The 21,244-nt window shown below is 37.1% G+C and overlaps 1 protein-coding gene across 1 annotated transcript in view; it reads left to right on the forward strand.

Annotated features, from left to right (window-relative positions):
- Positions 1 to 21,244, forward strand: part of CUL3 (cullin 3) — a 102,253-nt gene that overhangs the window by 43,702 nt on the left and 37,307 nt on the right. The window contains 1 exon segment of the mRNA XM_043993344.1: positions 5,950 to 6,063. Coding sequence (XP_043849279.1) covers positions 5,950 to 6,063 — 114 coding nt within the window.

Consider the following 21,244-nt stretch of genomic DNA (forward strand, 5'->3'; position numbering starts at 1 on the left):
GAACTAGATGTTGTTGTTTTAAAATTTTTATTTTATTTTCAGTTCTGCATTCTCTCCTTCTTATGCCCCCACCCCCAATCAAAAAATTAAAAACAAAACAAACAAAAAAACCCCATTATGGTGTGTGTGTGCACACACACACACATACATACACACATGCTGCAAATGCGTGTATGTCTCAGTTTGTCTCTGAGTCCATGACTTCTCTAATTGGAAAGGTGGATGATGTAGCATGTTTTAGTTATTGTGTTGTGTTCCTAAGTCTTTCGAAGTTGTGGTCTTTATAGTATTGTTTTTTATAGTACAGCTATTGCATAAATTAATCTCCCGAATCTGCTCACTTCACATTGCTTCAGTTCATATAAGTCTTCCCTAAAACCATCCTTTTATTTTTTTTTTTAGTGAGTCAGTTGGGGTTAAGTGACTTACCCAGGGTCACACAGCTAGTAAGTGTTAAGTATCTGAGGTCGGATTTGAACTCAGGTACTCCTGACTCCAGGGCCGGTGCTCTATCCACTGCACCACCTAGCTGTCCTCTTTTCATTGTTTTTTACAGCACAATGGTATTCCATCACATACATGTAACTTGTTTAACTGTTCTCTAATGATGAGCACCCCATCGCTTTACAATTCTTAGCTACCATAAAACAGGTTGCTTTAAATACTTTTTTATGCCTATGGGTCCTTGTCCTTTTCCTCTTTCTTTGGTCTCTTTAATGGTATAAATTGAATACTGCTATCACTGAATCATAGGGTATGCACAGATTAATAGAATTTTGAGCATAGTTCCAAATTACTTTCCAGAATGACCAGAACATTTCATAGCTTTACTAACAGTGTTGTAATGTAAATATTTTCCCACAGCTCCTCCAACATTTGTAATTTTTTTATTCAGCTTTTCCAATTTGATGGGTGGGAATGGAATCTCATACTTGTCTTACTTTGTATTTCTCTAGTTATTAGTGATTTGGAGTGGTTTTTCTTCTAACTGTAGGAAGCTTGGATTTCTTGCTCTGAAAACTACTTACTCATATCCTTTGATCACTTATTTATTGGGAAATGGCCCTTATTATTTGTAAATTTGAATTCCCTACATATCTTAGAAATGAGACCTTTATTGGGAAAACTTGCTACAAATGTTTTCCCCCATTTACCTGTTTCTCTTTTAATTTTAGCTGCATGAGTTTTATTTGTGCAAGATCCTTTTTATTTTATGCAATCAAAACTGTCTATTTTGCCTTCTGTGAACCTCTTGTAACTGTTGTTCAGTCATGATTCCCTTATCTGTAGATCAGATTGTTTTCTCCTTTGATTTAGGATGACGGGATTTGGAACTGTATGAATGGTGAGAGTAGTCATCAGTATTTTGCTTTCTACTTTGAAAGTGTTCTCCCAGTGGAGTGTACTAGACATCTGGATGCCATGTGTCTAATTTTCTGATAACACCAAACTCTATTGGTTAGATAAAAAACTGGATGGCAAGATTCAAAGGACCCTAACTTGATCCTGGAATTAGGAATGATAGATAGAAGTGTCCAAGCAGCACATTCAGGCTTGAAATCAGGAAAATTTTTCAAAATAATTTGCTGTCCAGAAATGGAATGGGTTGCTTTGGGAGACAGAGTTTCCCTTCATTGAAATCTTAAAATAAGAGCTGGATACTTGTTGGGTATATTTTAGAGAGGATTCATTTTTAGATATAGTTTGGTCTAGGTGGCCACTGAAGCATTCTGTAATATTCTTGCTTTGACTGATATATAACTGGGTGTGTGTACCTCACTTGTACTCTGAAATTAGGCCTCTTTTAGTCCAGAGTAGAAATGTCACCCTTATCATTACTCTAGAAAACAATAACAAAACCCTATATAATCATTTATCTTTGTCATTAAGGGGAATTATCATTCTATTTCACAATGAACAACTATTCAGCATCCTTTTAAAAGAGAATTCTTGTATTTCAGGAGATCACCTGTAGTTTTTGAAACTTTCTCTTTAGTTTTATGGGGAAGGGCATGGATTATGCAACTATGTGTCACTTTTACTTTTTCTATGCTTAAGAGAATTAAAGCATGAATGGCTAGATTGCAACTGTTTTGCTACCTAATTTTATCAGTGTGTGCTGCTCCATATTTGACTGTGCCAGTTATTTTGTGATGTCTTTACTTTGGTTAGATATGTAGTTATTGTAGATTTGGGGGCTTCTGTTCAAGAGGAACCATCATTTCATTGAATCTCTACCTTTTTCTCAACCAGGCTGATGAAAGGCCTCTATGTTGTTCAATATGAAGATTAAGTGAAAAAAGTAATATTTATCCTGAAAAAGAAAAGACTTTATAGGGCTTTCAGATTAAACTTTTTTTTCTGTTTGGTTCTGGATAGCAGCTGTAGCAGGAGTAGAGGGAAGTTATAGAGGAAAATGAAGGCTTATCATCAAGAACAATTTTTCTGATAGAACTATGCAGAAGTGGAATGTACTACCTCTTTAGCTGTATTATGTCTCCTCTCATCGTAGATCTTCAAGCAAAGGCTATATGGTTATTTTTCAGATATGTAGATGATATTCTGTGCAGAAATGAGCTAGACTAGATATCCACAGAAATCTCTTCTAACTCTAATTCTGTGATTCAGTGAGACAGAGACAGAGAGAACTAGTACCATTTTCAATGATTTTTAATTGAGGTGCCTTAACCAGCTTAGAATTATTAGCTCTTATCCTTTTTAGAAGCACTTCGAGGTTTTTACTACTACATTGAAGAAGAATAACTGTGGATGAGGTGAAAAATTTGGAAAGAAGATGGTTAAAGGGAAGGAACTGTACAGAAGCCTCATGCTATCACATCATAAGCACTAATAAAAAAATCATTTAAACACCGGACAAAGCTAGCATCAAATACCACAGAAAAAGAAAATTGATGGCATTTTAACAGCAAGTTCAGCAGCAGGTTGTGATTTGAAACCTTGCAAAGAGTTTTTGAATGGATGATCCTTGACAGTTGAAAAATAAAAGTATTCCATTTTGCTTTTTGGAATATCCACATTATGGACAATTTATACTATTTTTTTCTATCTTAGTTACTCATCATCTTTTTTTAATTTGGGGAGCTGGGTAGTTTGTGAAAAGAGTCATTTTCTTACAAGTGGCTTTTGCTTTTACAGTTTTGTTTGGACTGGATCTGTAATCTTGTTGATATAGGTAATTCCCCAAAAGTAAACTCCTACCATTGGAAATCAGTACCTGCTTGGGAATTTAGTCATGGGGAATTGCCTGGGTCACTGAAAGGTTATATATAGCTAATAGTAATCACAATGGGGATGCTAGAAGAAGGAGCTGGTTTAGGGTGGGAAGGATTTTGATCTTTGAAAAATGTCTAACTTTATGATTTTTGCTTAGAAGCATTATTTGCTCTTTCAATATACAATTTCATATCTGTTGCATATTTAAAAAAACAAACTTTTTTTCAGAGACAGCCCAGTTCTGCTGAGTGGCTAAAGATTTGTTAAACATGGGTCATTTTTAATGCTACCTGAGGTAGCATACGACAGCTAATTTTCCTCCTGCCTTCTAATATTGACTTAATGTTGATTGATCAGCATCATTCAGTTGTGGTAAAATAATGGAATTTGGCAGGCACTGGGGTCTGACTGATTGACTTAGTAGTGTTTGAATTGGGTGTGAATGAGGAACTACTAAGTACCCACTTAAAGATGATCAGAGTTGAGCCACACCTGGCCCACCCTGTCAGACCTACTCTGACTTGGCCAACCCTGAGAAGGAGTGTCCTCAGGCTATGGACTGCGTCATCAACAGGGAACCAGTGTCAGCCACACCCCTTGAAGGACCTCCCCTTTGGGGGAGGGAGAAAAGGTAGAAAAGGGGACCCCAACAGGAAGTAGCCCCCTCTCTTGGTCTCTCTCTGGCCTTGGAGGAGCCTTCGGAGCGGACTAGAGACTGACCGCTGACTCCCTGGGGGTGAGTTACATCCAGCCCTTTGGATTCGCTGAGCTGGAAGCAAGGTCAGGTTTGAGACCGCCCTCGCTAGAGCCAGGGAGATTCTCCATTTTCCTCTTTGCCTATTCCCTTGTCCTTGACTTTATTAATTTCACCTTTGCTGTGTATTTTATTCCCATTAAATAAAACCTGATTTGTTTGTGGAAAAGAGGCTGTTAAGCTCCTTTCTTATTGGCCTGGGAGAAATGACTAAAAAGGCAGTCCAGAGGGGAGGGACCTTTGGACCTAGAGGTTCCTTATTATTTTCTGAACCCCAATATTACAGCAAGCCACCCAATTAACTCTCCCCATATTAAATCTGGCCCCTAAACAGTCAGCATTTGTTGAACATGTTTGTATGTGCATATGTGTGTAAATGTAGCTGACATGATATGCAGTGTTTTACAAAACCCAGAAAAAAATGGCAGATCCATAGTACCCCTTTACTTAGGAATCGTTCTTAAACCACAGGTGTTATTTTGACCTCTGGTAACAAAGGTTGATTATGTGTAATGTTGGATTATATTAATAACTATTTGGCTGTTTGTACTTCTTAGAGCAAGGCAGACTTTTTCAGTAATAGCAAAAATATAGCAGTGTACTGTTCCCTTTTTCCCCTCCCTTTGCATTTGTTCTGTTTTACTTGTCAGCTAAGAAGTCTTGTTCTTGGAATCTGATGATACAACTTTGTAATCATTCTGAGTGATGCTCTTGTACCTTTCATAGGATCATAGATTTAGAGCTGGATGGAATCAGGGACTTTAAAAGCCATTGATTCCAACCCCCTTATGTAACAGATAAGGAAACTGAGGCACAAAGAGGTTAAGTGATTTGCCCAGGGCCACACAGCTAGTAAGTATCCGAGGTGGAATTTGAACTCGCCTAATGCCAAGTTCAGTGCCTTATCATTCTTATCCCACTGCCTCTTTCAAAGAATTGTTTCATGTATTAGGACCCCTTATATTCTCCAGGACTTCCCTAAATTGTCCCTTGATTTTTTTAATGACAGTCTTCTATTACTTTCTATTATATTAATTATTCCTATATTATTCCTTTATTCCTTCATCTTTAAACATTTTTCAGAATTTTCATTTTTTTAAAATGCAGCTCAAATTTTATCATGCTCATTAGACTTTATAATAAAAATATTTTGTCCTTTAAAAATACCCTACTTGTATCTGTTCTAACTTGTAACATTTTATGATTTATCATAACTTTATTCCATATATAACTGTTTTTTAATATGTATATGTGTGGCATATTATAAAGTTATTTGTTAAATCTTAATCCTTTCATATTGTTGTATAGAAGCAGATTGCTATTGTGTTGTTTTTCTCTCTTAAAGTAAAATTATATCTAACCTATTTCTTTAAAAGATGATGGGGGGGGGCAGCTAGATGGCGCAGTGGTTAAAGCACCGGCCCTGGATTCAGGAGTACCTGAGTTCAAATCCGGCCTCAGACACTTGACACTTACTAGCTGTGTGACCCTGGGCAAGTCACTTAACCCCCATTGCCTGCAAAACCCCCCCAAAAAAACAAATAAAAGATGATGGGGGAGGGGGAAGCTAGGTGGCACAGTGGATAAAGCACCCGCCCTGGATTCAGGAGGACCTGAGTTCAAATCTAGCCTCAGACACTTGACACTTACTATCTTTGTGACCCTGGGCAAGTCACTTAACTCTCATTGCCCATTCAAAAAAAAGAAAAAGAAAAAGATGATGGGTCAGACTTCTCCCCCATCTTACCCTGAAAGTGTTACATTAAAAAGAGAACAAACAGGAACACAGTGAAACACAAAAGACAATATAGCACTTAAAATCTCAGGCCTGTAATATTTCTGACCTGGGTAAATTTATCAAAATTGAGCTTTCTATAGATTGTTTTCTTAACTAAAAAATGAATATTTTTTCTCTTTCTTTGACAAACCATACAGACTAAAATCAATCTCTTCTGTTGCAGGTTCGAGAAGATGTACTAAATTCATTGAATAACAACTTTCTTCAAACACTAAATCAAGCTTGGAATGATCACCAGACAGCTATGGTGATGATTAGAGACATTCTAATGTATATGGTAGGTGGCAATTCCTTCAAGAGGGATGATATATGTGAAAAAGGGATTCATTTTTTTTTTTAAAGTTATATTTCTAAGTGTTATGCTCTGTAAAGTTCACAGAAGCAAGAAAATGGTAAATTGCATATTTCCTTAATAATCATAGTGGAAGCGATCATGTTTTTGGTTCTTTCTGTCATTTGTGATTCAGAATGTAAAATTCTTAGAAAATATTGCCCCCAAATAGTCATGGCTAGTACATTGACTCTCACAATTTTTTTTTAATGAATATTTAGTTCTCAGTTCTTTAACTGAAGGAAATTTTCATTTTCCTGTCATTTATGTAGGTTATTATTTTTAATATAGATGACTGGATTTGAAAAATTACATACTCAGCATAGTTTACTCCTTTAGTGAGTACTTTCCATGTTCATAGAAAGAAGCTGGTGAAAGTTAATAGCATTTTGAAGGTGTACTTGCATTCTCATCTTTTTCCCACAGTAAAAATCCACTCCTGAAAAAATGCTTTTCACATGCTCAGTAAGGTAAAATCTTTGGAAAATGTTATGTGTGGAATAGGATACCTGATTAATATAAGGGAGTTGAACTATCCAGAGTAAGCAATTTTCTTTTGGATTACAGAATGGTCTCATGGTGATTATACACACACAAATTTTCTCTATGATGAATTATCTCAAGCCTGGATGTGATAACTCTTTATCTCTATGCCATAATATTCAGTTAGGTTAGAGCTAGAGGCTCTATTGTAATAAAAGGAAAACTTGGTTATCAGACCCCTTTACTTACCCACCTGGGTACATAATTTTAAAATAACTGATAATTATATAGTGCTTTAAAGTTTTCAAAAGATTCTACAAAGACTTTCATTGAGCCTAACAAAAACCTTGTGAGATACATACTACAAGATAATATTACCTCTGTTTCATGGATGAAATGTAAGTTTCCAAAGGTTAAATTCCTTACCACTGGTCATGTAGGATTTGAACCCGTCTTTCTGATTCCAAAACCAGCACTCACCACACCTTGTTGCCTTTGAAACTTAGTAGCTGTGTGGTATACTACAACTTCTCTGTGACTTGGACAACTCTTTAGGATTTATTCCTGTCATAGACTTGTTTTGGGAAATCTATTATGAAGTCCTCAAACTGAAAAATTATAGGTCTATCATGTAATAGAAAATGAATTCATTATAATTTAGAGAGACAGAAATTAATAGACTTTTATTAAATGTAAATACAGACTGATCTGCTCAAATAACAACCTTAACGTTTTTGTGTCTATGCTTTAGGATCAGGAATACTAGCTTTCTTTTGGGACTTTGTACTTTTAGCCATATTGACCCCAGCTATTAAAATACAACAGAAAAAAAGTGATATAATTACCATTTATTACTCTTAAGTTTTTCTTTCTTTATCCTTCTCTACCTGCCAGCAGTCCTTGCTCTGACAGGGGAAAACATATGAAGAGCATGAATCTGATCTTATTGGTGGTAGTAAGGATGTGATTATTTAAAAAAAAAAAAAGCTACATTACTTTGATGAAATTGTAGGAATACAGTATAGCCAATATCAGAGAAATAACTATCTTTGGCCCTGTTGATTCTCTGTCTCACTCCCCTTAGTGCCTCTTTCAAAACTTCTTTTCTCTCTTCAGGCAATAAGCAACACAGTTCTTTCCCCCAGCCTTGCTTTCAGCAAAAGAACTTAAATATTTCACTGAAAAAGTTGATGGAACGTCCTCTACTAAAGGGAAATGGGATGGTAACATAGGTGGCTTAAGGAGAGAAGAAAAGGTTTAGAACAGGGCTTCCTAAACTTTTAACACTTTCAACCCCTTTTCACCCACGAAATTTTTACATGATCTCAGGTATATAGGTATATAAAATAAGTATACATAACCTTTTGTTGTTGCCAGCCCAAGTGTAAGAAGCTTTGAATTGGACTAGGTGCTGAGGATAGTGGAATAAATAACTGATCAAGGAAGAGTAAAAAGGATGTGTGTGCAGCAGTGAGGGCCCACTTGAGATTTTATAACATCAGTTTGTGTGATTGTATGATTTTGCTGGCATCCTGTAATATTTCCTTCTCTCCAACTGTACACTTCACATCTCCTTCCCTGCTTCCTCCTGGAGGAAGAGTCTTGTTCCATCTTGTTTCTGTCCCTTCCTGTTTCCTCCATCAGTATTGTCACTTGGATCATTCTCCCAAGTCTACTTCCCATTGCTTAGAAGAAGCCAAGATCGCCATCATTCTTTAAAAGCCACCCCTTCATCCCACCTTCCCTTCAAGTTATTATCCTATATCTCTTCTCTCTTTCACAACCAAACTCCCAGGGGAGGAAAAAACATGCTTATTATCTCCATTTTTTGAACTTCCATTCACTTTTCAACCTCTTGCAATCTAACTTCTGACCTCTTGACTTAATTGAACCTTCTCTCTCCAGGAATTGCCAAATGTTGTGACCCTTTCTTAGTCCTATCCTTCTTGACCTATGCAGCATTTGACATAATTGATCACCCCCTTCCTCTGCTTCTGCACACCCTCTATTCTCTGAGTTTTTGTGATATTCTTCTCTCCTGGTTCTCCTACATGTCTGGCCAGGGATGTGTGAGTGTTCAGAAGGACCAGCACCTCTGGTGTGAAGACTTGCTGAGCCCTTTTCAGGGCTGCTCATCTACCTTTGGTATCCAACTGATTCACTCAACTCTCACCTGTGGCTCTAAGAAGCTGTAGCATGCTCAGCAGCCACAGCCGGATAAACCATCTCAGCAGACAGGCTAAACCAGGTTGAGGGTCAGCTGATCTCAAACCTGTTGGTGAGTTAGGGGGACGTCTACCCCTGGCATGTGAAGACTTTTTCCTGAGAAGGGGTGGATGAGAACAACTTGTTCCAGTGGCCACGAAGGTAGCTGAAGCCGGCAGGCGTCGTAGAATGCTTAGAGCTTAGTCATCCACCACATCCTGGGCCTTCACTATTTGTCCTGACTTTTGTCTTGCCACCAGCCTTCAGTGACTCAGGAAGAGAGAGTGAGACTGATGTCTTTATGCAACTCTGCCTTCCTTAAATCCAATTCAGACAGAAGTGAAGACATCATCCCATGATGTCATTGGCCCTCTTTGAAAACAAGACAAACAGCATGTTTGGCCACACCTTTTCAGTCTCCTCTGTTGGATCCATCCAACCATCCTACTCCATATGCTGGCTGTACACCAGAATTCTATCCTGGGTCTTAACTTGGCTCTTTCTTTCTGTTTTTTGACCTTGATTTTCTTGCAATTCCATGAGCTCCCATGGATTGAACTATGATTTCTCTATCTCCAGTCTCTCTCCTGAACTCTAATCCTGTATCACCAGCTGCCTATTGAACATCTCTGAGCATATAGATGTTTTCCATCTCCATGCCTTTCTGCACAAGTGGTTCACCTGGAATGCACACCCTCCCTTACCTTTCTATGACTGTCTTCAGACTCAATTCAACTGCCCCCTTCTAAAGGACTTCTAACCTGATCCCCTCCAAGTGCCAGTGTCCTTCCACCAAAGCTTGCTTTGCATACCTTTTGTATTTAAATTTCTATTACCTTTTGTTTCTCCAAATAGAATATCAGTTTCTTTACACTGTGGACTTTTTCGTCATTGTCCTTGTATCCCAAATCCCTAGCATAGCTCTTGGTAGTGCTTGCGCGCTCTCTCTCTCTCTCTCTCTCTCTCTCTCTCTCTCTCTCTCTCTCTCCATATATATATATATATTCCAGGCAGAATAGTTTCTAGTCATTTCCTTTTATTTCCTCTTCATTTGTTGTGGATTCTTTTTCATTTTTTATTTTGGTAATTTGGTTTTCCTCTCTTTTTAATCAAGAGAGATTATATCATTTACTTTGGGGTTTGTGGGTTTTTTTTGGTGAGGCAATTGGGGTTAAGTGACTTGCCCAGGCTCACACAGCTAGTAAGTGTCAAGTGTCTGAGGCCGGATTTGAACTCAGGTCCTCCTGACTCCAGGACTGGTACTCTATCTACTGCACCACCTAGCTGCCCCAATGAGCTTACATTCTAATGAGGGAGATGTATATATAAAATATATACAGCATGAATGAAATGAATAAATATGACATATACAGGTCAGTTCAATTTTTTTGTTATTTTTTTAATTGTCTCTTCTTTAGTTTTCAGATAAGTGCTTAGTACAATTCTTGTTAGAGTTAGTGGATATACCAACGAAGTTCTATCCTCATTCTATCCAAAGTTCTATCACTATACTCTCCCCTTTGCGATTCTACCTACTTCCATGGCTTCCATTATTTTATGTGCAGATAATCTCCAGATGTATATAATCCCACTCTCTCTTGGAGGTTTTCGCTACCATTTCTTTTTTTTTTTTTTCAATGGGGGTTAAGCGACTTGCCCAGGGTCACACAGCTAGTAAGTGTCTGAGGCCAGATTTGAACTCGGGTACTCCTGAATCCAGGGCCGGTGCTTTATCCACTGTGCCACCTAGCTGCCCCTTTCGCTACCATTTCTAACCACCTGTTCTAAATATTTTCATCTGCATGATCAGCTAGTTTCTTATATTCAGTATTTCCAAAATTGAACTCATTGTTTTTCTCTCCAAAACGTGACCCTTTACCAACTTTGCTGTTTCTTTTGATGGTACCACCATCAACTGTTTCACACAGAATCAAAATCTGTGTCATCTTTGACTCTTACTCCCTTACATCAGATCTGCCTCTCAAATACTATTTGTATCCACCTTTTTTCCATTCATACCCATAGTTGAGGCTTCACTAATATAATTGCTTTATTTTGCCTCAGCTTCTCTTTTTTGGTCTTGATCTAGATGCCAAAATTAGATTCACTAATCGATTCTTAATTTAGATGCCAAAACAATCTTCCTACATGCACAGTCTCTTCATGATACTTCTTTCTTTAAGAACAATAACTCCATGGTTTGTTGGCCTCTTTTTGGTTTTTAGAATTTCTATTTGCAGATTGTAACATTTGTTGGATTTCTGTTTTTTTAAAATGTCGTGGCCACTTTATTTATCTATTCTTTCTTTTGTTGATAAAAGTGTTTAGAGAGAGAAATTTTCCCTAAAGACTTGCTGTAGACTATTCCACCTATTGACATTTCATGCTATTCCCATTTAGACACCATTCTTCTTGTTGTTCAGTCCTTTCAATCCCGCCTGACTCTTCATGATACCGTTTGAGATTTTCTTAGCAGAGATACTAGAATGGTTTGCTATTTCCTTCTCTAGTTCATTTTACAGATGAGGAAACTGAGGCAAACAGAGTCACATAACACAGCTAGTAAGTGTCTGAGGCCAGGTTTGAACTTGGAAAGATGACTCTTCCTGACTCCAGGTACAGAAAAGATGCAGAAGACACTCTGCCTGTAAGAAGCTCACAATCTAATGGGGAAAGGGAGCGAATGTTTTATTATTCATCATCTATGTCCCAAGCATAATGCTTTTATTAGTCACTTAATACACTATTGAATTGAATAATTTAATGGGGGAAAGCATTTAATTACTTAATAGTTAAGTTGCATCTATCTCAATTTCTCTACTTTGGAAGCAATGATGCCTTGGTATGTGTCCTCTTTCTTAGTAGCATGCTGCTGGCACTGATCTCACCCTAGTCCAGTCCATCTTCCATTTAGCCACTAATGTGATTTTCCTAAAACTCAGGTCTGGTCATTTTACCTCTTCACCTCCCCTACTTGGTGGTTTCCTATTGCCTCCAAGAGCTAATATGAAATGCTCTATTTGGCATTCAGAGCCCTTCATAACCTCCTACTTTCACAGCTTACTTCTAACACGTATTCTTCGATCCAGTGCTACAGGCCTCCTGGCTGTTCCACAAACAAGACCCTCCATTTCTCAACTCTGGGCATTTTCTCTTAACTGTACTCCCCACCTAGAACATTGTTCCTCCCCTCTCTGCTGTGACTAGTGACCTCCCTGGCTTCATTGAGGCCCCAAATAAATTCTCACCTTGGAGGCCTTCCCCAACCCCTCTTTATTTCAGTGCTTACTTTCTTAGAATTATTTCCTGTTTGTTCTATACATAGCTTGCTTTGTATATATTTGTTTGCATGTTGTTTCCCCCCTTAGATTACATGCTCCTTTACTGATGGGGACTGTCTTTTTTTCTCTTTTTGAATCCATAGTGTTTAGCAAGCATTTAAGTGCCTGCTATGTGCTCTGGGCACTGAGGACACAGAAAGGGAAAAGATGGTCCCTGCTCTCAGAGAGCTCACTGCCTGATAGGGGAGAGAATGTGCACACTGCTCAAACGAAACATGTGCAGGATATGTGGGAGAGAACAGAAGGGAGACATTAGCTTAGTGGAGACTGAGAAGGGCTTCTGGTAGAAGAGGGGCCTTTAGCTGAGACCTGAAAGAAGCCTGAAAGGGCACTTGAAATGGGAAAAATTCCATGCTTGAGGGACTGCCAGAAAAATACTCAAGAGGCGAGAAGTCAGACTGATTTTATATTGGATCCTGGAGGTTTAGAGAGCCACATGAACATATTGAATAGGTCAGTTTGACAGCTGAGTGGAGGACAGACTGCAGTGGGGGGGAGAAGACCAAGCGAGAGGTGGTTGCAGTAGTCCATGTGTGAAGTGATGAGGGCCTGTACCAGGTGGTAGCAGTGTCAAAAGAGAGAATGGTGTCTCTTGTACATGGAGGAGGAGACAGGGAGAAAAGCTGAGAATTCAAGGATGAAATCTACGTTTCAAACCAGAATGATTTAGAATTGTACCTGAAGGTAGGATGGGCAGGGTTTGGCAGGGAAAGGTAATAAATTCAATTTTGGACATTTTGTTTTTAAGATGTCTACAAGATAATCAAATTCAAAATGTCTAATAGGCATGGTTGCTAGACTAGAGGTTGAGAGAGAGAGGTAAGGGCTGGATAAATAGATCTGAGAATCATCTGCTTAGAGATAGTGAATTCATGGAAACTAGTGAGTTCAATGAAATAGTATAGAGGAAGGGAAGAGAATAAGGCCCAGGACCTAACTTTGGGGGACATGAAGTCAGTGTGGTTTAAATGAAGGGGACTGGGAAGGACAAGGCAGATAGGAGGAGAACATTGTCACAAAAACCTAACAAGATACAGGTCTAAAAAAGAAGAGGTTGATCAACAGTGTCATAGGCTTCAGGAACGAGAGTGAGGATTGAGAAAAGGTCATTTGGGGGACAGCTTGGTGGTACAGTGAATAAAGTACTGGCCCTAGATTCAGGAGTATCTGAGTTGAAATTTGGCTTCAGACACTTGACACTTAGTAGCTGTGTGACCCTGGGCAAGTCATTTAACCCTCATTGCCCTGCAAAAAAAAAAAAAAGAAAGAAAAGGTCATTAGATTGCGCAATTAGGCACTAGTTAATAGATAAGTTTAAGTTGAATGATAAGTTTGGAAGCCATACTGCAAAGGGTTTAGGAAAGGAGGTTGGAGGCACTGATTACAGATCTTTTTGTGGAATATAGTCCCAAAAGGGGTAACTAGCAAGCATGAATGGATCAAATGATGTTTTTTAAGGGGGGCAGGGAGTGCTTGGGAAGTTATGGGCATGTTTGGAGGCAGTAGGGAAGCAGCCAGTAGAGATTGAAAAGAAGTGATAGAGTGAGAATGATAGAGGAAAAGATCTGTGGAGAAGACAAGATAAAATGAATGAATTTGTATATTTAGAGGACCTCACCTTGCCATGTAGATGAACTATCTCCTCATGTAAAACAGACATGAAGGAGATAGTGGTTTAAGTGGCACAAAAGGCAAAGTTTTCAGCTAAGAGAGTGGGACCCTCGGGAAGTTTGAGGGATATTTAGAAAAACTGTTGTGAAATGTTATGTGTAACACCTTTTCTAGATTGAGTCTACCTGTAATTGGAAGTATTTCAAGGAAATGAGACAGAATAAAAGAAAATACAAAAGATCCTTAACCTAAGGGCTCCAGAAATGTGTGTTTGCTCAGTTACAAATCTGATGGTACTCATCTTTAATAAAACTAGGAATCATCTGGAAATTGCCATGAAAGCTTATTTGAATTTGAGAAAGGAAAGATTGACTAGGTACAGTAATCTATCTATTGACAAGTTTAATTAACATATACTTTTCAAACAAGTTCATGTCTAGCAGGCATTATTGCCTGTTTAGTGAGGTAAACGTGTGCATAGTTCTGCTTAAGAATTGCTTGTCCAAAGTTACAGAGGGCATAGACTTAGACAATTTTTAGAACTGGTTTTGTTTAACACCTTCATGTTTGAGATCAGCTGACTGAGACCTAGAGAAGTAACTTGTAAAAGTCTTAGAGGGAGCTGGTAGTGACTCAGCCCACTTGACACCCATCCATCCAAGTTTTCAGTAAACTCCACAGAATTTTTAAACTTGGACAATCTACTATTTAAAGAAAACCCATAGTGAGTCTTTTGGTAATCATTCATGCTTGGACTCTTCCCTCCCCTCATCTGCTTTATTGCCAGCCTGGGGAGACTTCTGCCCCCTGAGGCCCTGCTCTCTCTGCTCCAGGTCAGTGATATTTTGGCTTCCTCCATCCTTCACAGATCTCCTTTATGCCATTTTAATGCAAGTTCCATAATGGCAGGCTCATTTGTCTTTCTCTCCCCAGCACTGGGAGCAGTGCTTGGCACAAAGTGAGCATCTACAAATGCTTCATCTGTCTGTGCCTCACGGTAGGCTTTTGTATTTGGGGTAAATGTGGAATTTCATACATTTATGTTCAGATTTTTAGATTGTGCTTTTCAAACCCAATATTTCAAGGACAGCTTTATTCTCTGGAATGACAGAGACCTATAATCATCTCAGCAAGAATCCTGTGTATATGTTCAAATTATGTAGCAGTTAGGGTATTATAATCTTTGTCTGTTTACTGTTAAGAGATCAGCTGTTTAATGATTTTCATTAAAACTCTATGGGGGGAAAAAAAAGAAAAAAAAAACCTCTATGGGGCCACATTTCCCTTCGGTTGTTACATCTGAGAGCAGGAATTCCTTTTTGCCATGTGTGATGCATTGAAGTGCATGATGATAATTTTCATGTCTCATGTGTGAGTCTTCTTTTTCTTTTCCTTTCTTTTCTTATCTTTTTGGACATCGTATTTATTTTAATTTTTAAAGACTACCTCCTATAATTGTTAGAGAACTTAGTTACTTCAGTGAATCTTTGATTCCATTTATTATGGGTACTACCTTAGTCCATAACTTCTTGTTCTGCACAACTCTTGTCATAGTTGTCCAATAAATAAATTATCATATTAAGGTCCTCCTAGGATTCTAGGAGCCTTCTTTTAGCCCTTTAATATGACCTCAGTATTACTCAGTACTCAGGCTGTCCATCTGTTTATTACTCCTTGTTCTTGCTACATGACCAGCCCACTTCCCTTTTCCAATAATAATAATCTTCCAAAAGGTATGTTTTACATGTCACTTCTTATGTACGTTCGGTTATTAGCAGAATACTGTGGCCTCCTTGCCCTCACCATTGTCCTGTGTGTATCCTTAATTGCCATTCTTCAGTAGTTTTGATGTCAAATGAATTCCAGATGCATAGAGTCACTGGCAAAGTGAGTGTGTATGTGAGTGAGTGTGTGTGTGCACACGTGTGCTGGAAGCAGCTTGAGGTCGTTAAAAGTGTTGTATAGTTTTTCTGAAGCAATCCAGCCACTTCTTCCCTTGCGTTTATTTCTGGGATTAGCTCATTATCCATCTGTTGTGTCTGTCCAAGATACATGTATTGATGGACTGGTTCATTAAACTATCCATCCTACTGAATGTTACATTCTGAGCAGTAGACATTTTTCATCCACTTGGTTTTTGTTGTGTGAGTTGTTACGATGGACTTTTAGACAACTATGAATTTATTTAGGAGGCTCTTCAGTATTCTGTGCAGTGTCATCTGTAATTGGAATCTGAAGGACCTCAACATCTGTGGCATGAATTCTTAGCCCTTTTTTGTTCTCAACCCTTTCTTTGGCCATCTAGTGGTGAATCCTCTTGGCCACTTCTCAATACAGTTTTCCTAAATCCATAAAATATACATGATTGCCAAGGAAAATGAGAACGAAGACTTTTTTCGTTTCTTTGTTTTTGCTCTAAGTTCATGAACGCTCTGAAATTGAGGTTAGGAACCCTAATCAATCCCCTCTTTCTTGGATCCTGCAGTGTACATTCTTTATGATAATGACAAATAACATTGTGTAGGCTTCCATACTTCAATTGTTGTTAAACAACAAGTTGATTATGAGACAGTTGTCACTGCTTTTGTCTATCAAGGAATTTTGTATGATTTTAACATTCATGGGACATACCTTGCTGAAGGAAAAACTTAAAAGACTATATTTTTATCTTCTAAGATGTGTAAGAATGCTCAGAAGGATCTTAGATTCCATGTATTTTATATAATCATAAAAATGTAATCTACTGTAGTAATAATAGGTAACTTTTATGTAGTGCCTTACGGTTTGCAAAGCACTTTACATACGTTATCTCATGTGATCCTCACAACAACCCTGTGAGGTAAGTGTTATTATTATCCTCATTTTACAGATGAGGAAACTGAGGCTGAGAGAGGTTAAGTGACTTGCCCAGAGTCACACAGCTGGTAAGTGTCTGAGGTAGGATTTGAACTCAAGTCTTCCTGACTCCTAATTCCAGCATGCTATCAACTATGCCACCCAGCTCCTTAGAAAATTGTTTGAAAGCTTGTCTTTTCCCTTCTCATGTTTTCATCAAGGTTGTTGTTATCAACAAATGTGTAAATCATTCTTATAAAGATGGGAAAACGGAAGAAGGTTTGGCAGTTATTGATGACTTCGCAGTTGTAGTTTTGGATAAAAATACTATCTTCACACACCACCCCCCCCACCCCCACTTTGTTGCCATTTCTTTCCTATATCTTAAGAATCAGTTTTCCAGTACTCTAAATTGTCACCTCCTGTAAAGATAGCCTTCTATGTGCCTGGTCTGGTCTATTTGCTCTTGTCTTTTATCTTCATTAGCACCATTCCTACATCCTCATCTAGCACAGCAGAAATTGAACTATTAAAATATAGTGACTACATTGTCACTTATAGATAAAATATTTTCTTCTATGGTTTCATTTTTTTCTTTCATTTTGTTTTTCTGGTTGTACTTTTTATAAATTCACTTTCTAAATGCTTTTAAAATGATATGGTTTAATTGAATTCTATACCAAGATTTCTACAAAGAAATTTCCCTTCAGTGGTTGTTGATATTCTGTGAGACTGTAATGTTCATAAACATTCCACTGTCCTTCCCCTGTGGGATTATTCATTTGAAATTATATTCTATACCAGGGTATGACAAACTACTGGCCCAGGGCAGGCCTAAGCTAAGAATGTTTTTGTTTATTTTAAAGTAAAGTTTTATGTTCTAAAATGTAAAAACTATTCTAAACTGCCAGATTTGTCCCTCCTGACCAAATTCTAAAACACTATATCCATTAGTGGCCTTATATTTTGGTTTGAGTACTAAGTAAATGTATTGTCTAGCTAAGGCAGTTTCTGGACTCATTTGGGCTCCTCATGATTACTAATACCTAACATTAATTAAACTTCTGTGAGAAATGGTGATATTTGGTGTCAGTATCTTTTTAATGTTCCATTTCCCATTTTTTGAGCATCAGTAACCTGCTTAACTGGTTCAGGTTGGAACTGTTGTAATTTTGTACTATATCTTCATCTTATCTCGGTCCTTCTAATTTGCTGACTTGGATTTTGACTCTTTACAAGAATCTTCTTTGCCCACAGAGGTGATTATGAAATGACTCCCACTTTGATAACCATTCATTTTCTGTCAAGACATTTAGCTTTGTTTTTGTTCTACAGTTTAGTAGCTTTCCATGTCTTAATGCCTTTCAGATTTCTTGAGAAAAAAAATTAGATACTGGAGTAGTTGTTTCCCTGAAACCTCCCCCATACCAAAATTTCAGAAAAAGAAGTTTTGTACCAGATACAGAATCACAAAAGCCAAAGGAACACTGCACAGAATTTTAAAACAATCCATGAAATATCAAAGACCATAAACATTTGGAGGTTCCATTCAGTGTTTCCACCACAGCACCTCAGTTCTAGTTCCCACCATACAGTACTAGGCACTGGGCACTGTAATAAATCCTTATTCTATTCCATTCTCCCTATTTCCTCCATGTGCTAAGCTTTGTGAACATGAGCTATTGGGCTTGGGCTTCAGGATTTGGTCATGGTATTCCTTATTGGTTCCCCTATGACATTTGACTTGGCTTACAATCCTCCTTTGCACTCCAAGAGTGAGATGCTGATTTTATCCAACCATGAATACCATACTGCAGCACTGCTGAGAACCTTTGAACAGACAGTAAAGCACTGATCAGTTTGAATCCATACGGTACCACCAAAGAAAATCTCTACACTTGAGATTAGAATTTCAAGAACAAATAATAAATTTTGCAAAAAGCCAAGACAAAATGGTGCCTAAGAACAGAGAGCACTTAAACAGTGCCCATTTACTGAACTGAAAGGCATTCTGCTGTAATAAGAAATCATTGAAAATTGGAAAAATATATTCTCCCAAAAGTCAAGGAGCTCAAACTGCAATCAAACATCACATGTCCTTCACTGCTGAGTCAAGTCATTAATGAAGAAAGATGAACTTTCAGCAAAAGAGAAGAACTTGAAGCATTCCTGCCAAAACACAAAAAACCTGTACAGGTGAGCCACAATATTTGACATGTTAGCACCTTAAACAGTAGAAACAAATGACAGGTATGTAAGCATAATTATCAACAAAAGATGTCTGTTCTCGCTTATCGGCTTTCTTTTTTTTTTTATTGGATTGAGAGGTTTAAAAACAAGACAAAACAAAGAAAGCTCAAGGACCTAAAGGGCTTAAGGATAAGGACAAATTGAGGAATCAAAAGAAGGAAAGAACTGAATTAAACTCTTTGAATTAAATTCTTTGATCCCTTATAAGTAAATCTATATCTTCTGTGGCAAGGAAAAGTCAGAATATATATGAATGGCAAGAGAAAGGAGGTAAAAGAAGGTAGAGTTAAGATGTGGCATCTCAATGGAGCAGCAGTATTCTTGTCAGAATATATTAGCTTCAGTTGTAAGCAAAATTAATTGAAAAGACAAAGTACTGGTTTTAAAAGGTAAGAGGTAAAATCAGTACAAAAGGAATGAATGGAAGAAAACACAAACCAAAGAATTATATTTAAATTTTGAGTATGAATGGGTTAAACAATCCAGTAAAATAAGAGAGTAACAGAATGGGTGAAACAACAAAACTCAACTATTGGGTGCATGCAAAAATATATAGAAAATAAAGGTATATACAAAATAAAAAATTTAAAGGCTGGAATAAAATTTATGATACACCAAGCAGTTCAGAAATCAGGAGTTTCAAGCAATGCTATTGGACAAAGAAATCATTCATCATCTAGTTCTTAAAGTTACTATAGACGAAGCAATATCAATAGTAGACAAATGAAGCAAAGGAAAAGTCATCTGAATTGAAAAACAAAATACGTATTTAACACAGTAATTGTAGGAGACCTTAATCTAATCTCAGAGTAGGACAAATCTAATTTTTAAAGATGCTTGAAAAGGGGAATACAAAACTGAAAAGGCCTTTGAGTAAATTCTAAATGAGAAAAATTAAAGAATTTACATTTATTTCAGTACCAAATAAGTCTTTTACAAAATTAAATAATTTATTCAAATAAATTTAAATAAGTGTTAAAGAACAGAATAATAAAACATTATTTATACCCTATAACACAGTAAAATAAATAATTAACAAAGTTAACATAAGCAAGAAATAGAAACTTAAATGAGAGATATTAATGACTTCCCAAATAATAAATGAGCGTAAGTGAAAATTTTGAAAATAAAAAAATAGATAAGATATAAAGTAAGTCTGTAGAAATTAGAAACGAAACCAAAAGTTGGATCTTTGAAGAGAATAACAAAATTGATAAAACACCAGCTATCATTTAAAAGAAAAAGGGAAATCAAGTGTCTAAAAAAAGTTGGAATCTATTACATACAAAAGCAAAGAATTATAGCAAAACCAAGAATTTAAAAGAATGTTAGACTATTAGAGCTCTTATCCCAGTGTTAGGAAATAAAATTTAACAGATCATTAAAAAGCTGTTGAAGGAAATAGATTTACAGATTAATACTGTGAAACTTTTTTGGGGGGGACAATTAAAAAGGTTACAATGCCTATTTATTCCACACACATTACATTCTTCCCCACAGTTAAAACTGAAGTTAAAAACAATGTGGGTGATGATGGATTACAGGTTATCATCATTTTGTTTTTTCTGTTTCCCCAAAAGGTCCCCCTGAAAGCAACAGGGGGGCATCTTCCCTTTCTAACTTTTTCTAACAGTTAAAATGAAGTTAATTAAGATTCAGGATGGAGTAGTAAATAGTGATGGACCTAGAAGATCTGGGTTTAAAACCAGGAAGTGATAAAGATGAAGAAATCTATTAATTGAAGGATTGGACATATCCTCTAAGATCTCATCCACTCCAACTCTGATCCTATAATAATACAAATGCTATATAAATTTTCAACAATTAGGAAAACCTGGACAAACTCTGGTCCTAAAACCACAAACCAGGAAGGGATAAAACAAAGCTATGGACCAAATCACTGGTTAATATTGATATTGAACTTTTAAATAAAAATAACTAAACAGTTAGAATGAAGTTAATTAAGATTCAGGATGGAGTAGTAAATAGTGATGGACGTAGAAGATCTGGGTTTAAAACTCTTCAGACATCAAACCAGGAAGGGATAAAACAAAGCTATCGACCAAATCACTGGTTAATATTGATATTGAACTTTTAAATAAAAACCTTACAGCAGAACTTAACGTGGCCAATAAGTTACTCACTGTGACTAAACATTTGAAGAGGCTGTCATTGTCTATGGTTGGGTTATACCGATGTAAGAAACTGATAGAGCTAAATTAATTTATACATTTATGCTATTCTGATCAAACAACTAATGTGTGTTTTATAGAACTAGACAAAATAGTATAACTCATTTTCAGGAATGCAAAGGAAATATTCAAGGAAAAAAATAGGAATGAAGAGTACCACTTCCTGACTTCATTTTACATTATAAAGCAATTGTCATCAAAACTGTTACT

The sequence above is a fragment of the Dromiciops gliroides genome, chromosome 3 (assembly GCF_019393635.1).
Source record: "Dromiciops gliroides isolate mDroGli1 chromosome 3, mDroGli1.pri, whole genome shotgun sequence".
In the NCBI taxonomy this organism is placed as follows: domain Eukaryota; kingdom Metazoa; phylum Chordata; class Mammalia; order Microbiotheria; family Microbiotheriidae; genus Dromiciops; species Dromiciops gliroides.